At 44.9% G+C, this 7,131-nt stretch overlaps 1 protein-coding gene across 1 annotated transcript; it reads right to left on the bottom strand.

Annotated features, from left to right (window-relative positions):
- Window positions 1-1,620: 1,620 nt before the first annotated feature.
- Window positions 1,621-6,834, bottom strand: LOC306980633 (NXPE family member 3-like; the record flags this gene model as incomplete). The annotated part of the gene is made up of 6 exons (XM_079580059.1): window positions 1,621-2,174; window positions 2,410-2,610; window positions 4,410-4,477; window positions 4,672-4,967; window positions 5,780-6,298; window positions 6,826-6,834. 6 exons carry the CDS (start codon window positions 6,832-6,834, stop codon window positions 1,621-1,623), a joined length of 1,647 nt encoding a protein of 548 aa, XP_079436185.1.
- Window positions 6,835-7,131: the final 297 nt, after the last annotated feature.

Genomic DNA, 7,131 nt, shown 5'->3' with positions numbered 1-7,131 from the left:
GCCAATTTGGGGTGAGGCCTTGCATTATCCTGTTCTGCGTCCGTCAAATCCCAAAAGGCACTGTTCCCGCACTCCTCCAGGGAGGGGAACAGCTCTGAATACTCCCAGAAATCCATATCTGACTCATGTGATGAGCCAGATGTTTGGACTCGGGACATTTCCAGATCTGTGTCTTCAAACAGTGTAACTCTGCTTTGGTTCTGCATTTTCTTAGAAAATGAGAGATTAAACAGGGTTTTCGTAAAGAAATACCTACGTTTAAGTCAAATGCTGTGTCTGCTGATCACGATATGTGCGTTCGTCGGTCAGGGGTGAACTCGAATGAAGTGAACAGTGAAACTGCTAATACAAGCAAGGTCACGTTTACGATGACGTCACTGCTGTCGTTATGGAGATGAGCCCATTTTAGAATTCAGATTCGAGAACAGGACGATGTCATGTTCTCAGGTGGGAGGGGCTTATCGTTGCCAAAGCAATAAGAAATTCAGTGGTGAAAAGTCATGTGAATGAAACCCACCCACAGACACAGACGGAAATGCCCATATATGGTCATGTCCGAAGCAGCCAGATGGGGAAAAGAGAAAAAAAATCCAATTTCTCCACCATTACTTTAACAAAGGCTGAATTATGAACATTTTTTTCTACTAAATAAAGATACAGAGACATGGACAGGATTAAAGTGGTTCAACAGCCCATAAACTCTTACAAAATGGACAATGCTAACCAGGAAGCTACGCTACGTTCATGCTAAGGCTAGCAACGAATGCTGTTTTTTGCTTCATGAAAAAACATCCACATGGACCCAATTTTGACTTGACTTTATTGCTGTGTGATAATATGTTCATAATCCACCAGAAAACCCATCCACACCCCCTTTTTGACACGTCTATCTGTGGGAGGGGGCTGTTGTCGCCATAGCAATAAAGAATTCACAAATAAAAAGTCATTTTAGTAAAAAAGTAAGTGCTTTATTGTTATTGTACATGCGACGAAATAGTGTTCAGGTGTCAGTCCTGAGCTTCTGCCACTGTGTGTCAACCTGAGAGGTCGGGGAAACTGTAGCGCTCGGAAGAACCCTGGCTGACGGCCCTCCCAGAGCGTGGTGTCCTGCACTGGTCAGCTCTTCCACCTCCTCCTCCTCCTGTAGCTCCCTCCATCTCCTCGTTGAACTGTATAAATCCTTCTTTGAATCTGTGATTAATTTTTGCTGGCTCTGTTACTAAGCTACTTTCATTAGTGTGTATTGCTGGAATGAGAGTAGAGAAGTAGAGAGTAGAGAAGTGAATTGTTTTTGTTTAATATAGTTTCTTAATAATTTCCCTGACCCCTCATAGCACTGGGGCGCTGTTGGAATGTTTGCTTCTTTATAAAACTATATTTCAGACTTTTTTCTATTTTCTGTTCCCTTTTTTTCAAATAGAATTTAAGTGCTCAAGTGCAGACTTAAAGAACTAGTAACTTGTCTTTGTGCTTGTATTGAAGTTACAAATTTAGCGACATAGAGTGAGTGTTCTGGCTTGTCATTGAGTTATGAGTTAAAATTTGTAAACCACGACCCACCATCGGCTAATCAAAACTTCATGTAAAAAATCGTATGAAATAAAAAGTAGAGTTTAACATTCACACATGCTTTTCAGGACATACATAGGTCAGAACCACGTCAATCATTTGTTTGATTATTTGCGGTGGTGGGTGCAGGTCATGGGGAAGGTAGTGGGCCTGTACCATGTCCCACACGTCCAACAGAAGAACATCCATATCTTCAAACACGGCCCGGAGCACCTTGTCCAGCTGCAGGGCGTACCAGTCACTGGCGGTCCAACTCTGAAACAGGTCCAAAGACTTCATGTTTGCAGAGCGGATGATGACTTTAGTCTCTGGGGCTCTGCTCAGCAAACGTTGCACTGCTCTACGAACGGTCATGAGCCGCTGATAGTAGACCTCTATGGGGTAGGAGGTGAAGTGAGCCCAGATGCCGATCACTACCACAGTCTGCGGTCCACCTGCCAGTCCGTCCAGTTCATTAGCCACGTAACGCAGCTGAGACACGAGGACGAAGCCGAAGCGAAGGGGAGTGCTATGGCAGTGATAAGACACCATAATGTCATTAGTGTGGTCCACAGCTAAGAACGGGCCAGTCTGAGAAGAGCTGTACGTGTCAAACCTCTGCAGATCTGAAAGAAAAAGGGCAACGATTCATTAGAGTGACAGAATTTTCCTTTGACGACAGGGGCATAGTCGGACATATAAAATGTGATAATAGGATCTGTGTGGATACTGACCCTGAGGTTCTGAGGCCAAAGCCCCCCATAATACAGCTCGGAGATCATTAAAGTACTTTTATTGACCTGTATTCTGTTTGATCAGCCTATACCTTCGTATTTTAATGTAAAATAGTGTTTGTTTTACTTGGGACAGTCTTTGTGATGAGTTCGTAGAGCTGTCTGATGGTGGAGTCTCCTAACAGATGCAGTCGTTTCCCCTTGAGGCAGGCAGTAATGACTGAGGCGTTGTTAAAATGACGAACATCAGGGCCTCGCAGTCTTCTCCATTGGTCACTGTAATAATATCCTGAAGGACCAGAAGTCACGTTCTTTGCTGTGGGGATCCCTGAAAAGGGGACAGTGAAAGTAAAAAGAATCAATTGAATTTGTATTAATACTGTGTGTTAAAAACTGAATTACTCCTGAAGCACCCTGAAAGAATACATCCATAAAAGATCCTCCAGGATGGTCTTGATGCCTCAGAAATGAATAATTTTCAGCCTACTGTAAATCAAATCTGCCATTTATTGGAACAATCTTGGAGAAAGTGGTCAACAGTCAGCTTACTGACTTTCTTCTTGCAAATCATGTTTTCGACGTGTTCCAGTCGGGCTTTAGACTCTGTCACAGCCCTGAGACAGCCTTGATCAAGGTGACTAATGACATCAGGGTAAATACAGACGCAGGCAAGGTCACAGTTCTAGTTCTGCTGGACCTTAGCGCTGCGTTTGACACATTGGACCCTGGGCTCTTACTCGAGAGGTTAAATACCTGGGTGGGAATCTCTGGAAAAGCTGGTTCAGTTCCTAACTCGAGGAACGAACTGGAAGGGAAACTGTGTCTCAGACCAAATAGCATTGACCTGTGGGGTTCCCCAGGGGGTGATTCTAGGGCCCTTCTTGTTCAATCTGTACATGCTTCCATTGGGTCAATTAAAATCCAGTAACAATGTGTCCTATCACAATTACGCAGACGATACTCAGATCTATGTTTCACTGACAGCGGGTGAACGTGGGCCTGTAGATTTTTTTATTTATTGGTTTATTTGGTTGGGACAGTGCATGTTAATGAACATACATTGGTCTCATGAATGAGAGTGTGTCCCCCATGTGCTCTCTCAAACACCCTCTCATTCATCCTGGCCTATTGTACATGTTTTAGTGGTAGGGGAAACTGGAGTACCCGGAGGAAACCTACGCAGACACGGAGAGAACATGCAAACTCCACACAGAAAGGCCCGGGACCTTCGAGCTGTGAAGCACGAGCACTAACTGCTGCGCCACCGTGCCGCCCCCAGATACACTGTGTGTCAAACAGATTAAAACAACCTCCAGTTGAATACAGACAAAACTGAGATCATTGTCTTTGGCCCACAAAAACACAGAGAGCTTGTCATTGGTCATGAAGCTCTTTCACTTTTCACTACTGAAAGTTAGAAATATAGGATTAACAGTCATCTTAAGTCCATATTACCACCTAAAAAACATTGCTAAAATAAAAAGCATAGTGTCTGAACTGGACTAGGAGAAACTGATCCATGCGTTTGCCTCCAGTCGGTTAGACTATTGTAACGGCCTGTTCACTGGTCTCTCTAAATGAGCTGCAGTATATTCAAAATGCTGCTGCTCAAGTCCTGACCTGAACCAGGCAACATGACCACATTAGTCCAGTGCTCTGGTCTCTGCACTGGCTTCCTGTTGCTCAGAGAATAGACTTTAAAACAGCTCTGCTTGTGCACAAGTCTCTTCATGGTCGGGCACCAAAGTACATCTCTATTATGTTAAGGCCATATGAACCATCTCGTGCCCTGAGATCCTCAGGGAGGGGTCTCCTGGGGGTTCCCAGAGTCAGGACTAAACACGGTGAGGCTGCATTTCAGTTTCATGCAGCAAAAGTGTGGAACAGCGTCAGTGAGGACGTGAGACAGGCCTCAACTCTGACTATGTTTAAGTCCAGGCTGAAAGCCTATTTACTGCTGCCTTTTGGCAAATGACTCTATTTTAACTCATTTTAAATTTTCATATATAAGGATTTTAGAGGCAGTTGTGGTGAATCTGGGCTCATTCTACACATTAGGACATTGCTGGAACATGTAGGGGGAGGGAATTTTTTAAACTCTGTATAGTCCCTTTAAATGACACTAACCTGCATTAGGTAAAATCAAGATATTCTCCGTCCTCAAGGCTTTAATAGGAGCTTTCAGGTTGACGCCTCTAATAACAACAAACACAAACAACATGTTTTTTTAAACATTGGATTTGTGCTCATATGAACCGATGCAAGTAATTTAATTGGTGTTTGACAAAACTCATTATACCCTTTTCATTCAGCTATGGATAATTAAAAAACAAAATGTGATTCTCAAACTAAGTACATTCACTTTTATTTAACTCAAAGCAGTTCTTACTTTCGGAAGAGAGTTTCTTGCTCCTTGCTGATTCCCCCTCTCGTTTTAGCACTGGAGTGGCTGATCCGGGTGTTACAGTCCAGTGATTGAGGTTTGTAGCAGAACCACTGCTCCCCAGTGTTGAGGTCTGTGAAGTTGCACAGAGGTCCGCTGTCTGGATCCAGACACACGTTACAAATGGTTTTCATTTTGACTGATCCGGATCTGAATTCACTGGTGAAATAAATCCTGCCGGGCTGCTCTGCTGTCAGACGCTTTAAAACTGTGATGGACTCACTCGTGTGCACCAACGTCACCTGCAAAGGCAAAGCACAGAGTAGCTGTCACAGTCAAGTGTTTCTTTGTTTAATTTGTTTAATTAATAAACACAGGGACTATAGAGGGCATCCTGACCAGCTCCATCACTGTGTGGTTATTCTACAGAGAGACTATAGAGAGCATCCTGACCAGCTCCATCACTGTGTGGTTCTTCTACAGAGAGACTATAGAGAGCGTCCTGACCAGCTCCATCACTGTGTGGTTCTTCTACAGAGAGACTATAGAGAGCGTCCTGACCAGCTCCATCACTGTGTGGTTCTTCTACAGAGAGACTATAGAGAGCATCCTGACCAGCTCCATCACTGTGTGGTTCTTCTACAGAGAGACTATAGAGAGCATCCTGACCAGCTCCATCACTGTGTGGTTCTTCTACAGAGGGACTACAGAGAGCATCGAGACCAGCTCCATCACTGTGTGGAGCCTGCAGCAAATCGTGAGAGCAGCGGAGAAGATCGGCGAAGCCCCTCTCCCCTCCATTAAGGACATGTACTCCACCCGTCTCACCCGCAAAGGTGACCTTATGCACCCATCACACAGTGTCTTCAAGGTGCGTTCAGTGAGGAGACTGCGAAATCCACGGGCCAGGTCCAGTCGACTGAGGAACGGTTTTATCCACCAGGCCATCAGGAAGCTGAGCTCACTCCTTGTGTTTCCACCCACCGCCCCACATCAAGGGTTTGAGAGAAACTTAAATGCAAAACATTTTTGGCCTTGGCCTCTAAGGACAAAATCCTGGTTGGAATCGGGGCAACAGCACAATCCCACAGTCATAATTGGAATTAATCCTCACCTCCACGTTTGCCGTCCCGTTCCACAGCAAAGGAAACACCGCGGTGAACGTCCCATTGAGGTGGTCTTGCACCTGTCCCACCACAGCTGCCCCGAGCGTCCGGTTGTGGAGTCTGGAGAAGATGAAGTCCCCTCCGCCCTTTTTTGGGTTCCCATTGAAATCCCTCAGCTGGACCATCACTGTCAGCTCGTCCCCCACTCTCCATCCCCCGCTGCGAGGCACGATGCTGAACGAACTTTTGGCAGCGCTCGTCGTCACGTTCAGTGAAAATGGTTTAGGTAGAGCTGGAGTTTCAGGCCAAGTCATAGAGTCCAAAAGTCTACGTCCCTCTTCTGCGTTGTCGGGAGAGAGGTATGTGTAACTGCAGCGCTGGACAGCAGGTTTAGACGGCGTGGTGGATGTGGGGGAGTGTGTAGAGGTCTCTGGTGGTGGTGGTGAAGTCTTAATCTCAACATCTGGTCTTGTGAAGCCAGAGTAGATTGTTGTTTGAAACCACTGGTTCAATATGAAGTTAGTGACCTGAGACAAAACACACGTAATACATACGTTTCCAATGACATCACGCATAGCGGTAGTTCCGGCGGCCATTTTGAATACTGAAGTAGCATTATGCAGTACTACAACATGCAACAATATCTCTACTCAGGATGAAAATGAAAGACAGCTGATGGACAGTGGCATTTTTATTTACTTGTAATCATTTCTCAAGAAGACAACAGTTAAAACACGGCCCCAGAGATGCACGTTTATGTGATATAACCAGCAAATGTGGCACAGACGTAGCAGCTCTGTCTGTGGAGCTACAGCAGGATTTACCAAGGATCTGCTTCACTCTGAAGACTAAATGAACACATCAAAGACGAAAACAGAAAACCTTTCTCTGTGATTTTTACAGTTTGTCATGTCAACAGTCAGTCTGAGTCAGTGTTTAAGCTGCTCAAGACGTTAGCATGCTACCGGCTAGCAACTGTCAACCATTGGCTTCATCACGATAAAGACGTGTGGCTCACATCTATGAAATACTACAGTAACAGCTCAGCTCTGACCAAAGTCATGTTGGTGCCAAGGTTTGGAGTGTGGTTCAGGGCTTTCTCTTGGAGAGGTCAGAGCTGAGCTGTTGAAGCTAAATGCTAACCGGTAGCATGCTAACATCTGCAACACTGACTCACTGGTTTCATCACATAAGCGTGCGTTTTACATGCTTGAGCAATGATTACAAGTATATAAAAATGTCAGTGTCAATCAGTTGTCTTTCTTTTATATCCTGAGTAGAGATATTGTTACATGTTGGTGTACTGTATAACTCTATTTCGGTATTCAAAATGGCCACCATAACAGCAAAAGTCACATGA

The sequence above is a fragment of the Gobius niger genome, assembly GCF_951799975.1.
Source record: "Gobius niger genome assembly, chromosome: 21".
Lineage (NCBI taxonomy): Eukaryota > Metazoa > Chordata > Actinopteri > Gobiiformes > Gobiidae > Gobius > Gobius niger.
Note: the sequence above shows the minus strand (reverse complement) of the source record. Positions and strands in the feature narration are given on the sequence as shown.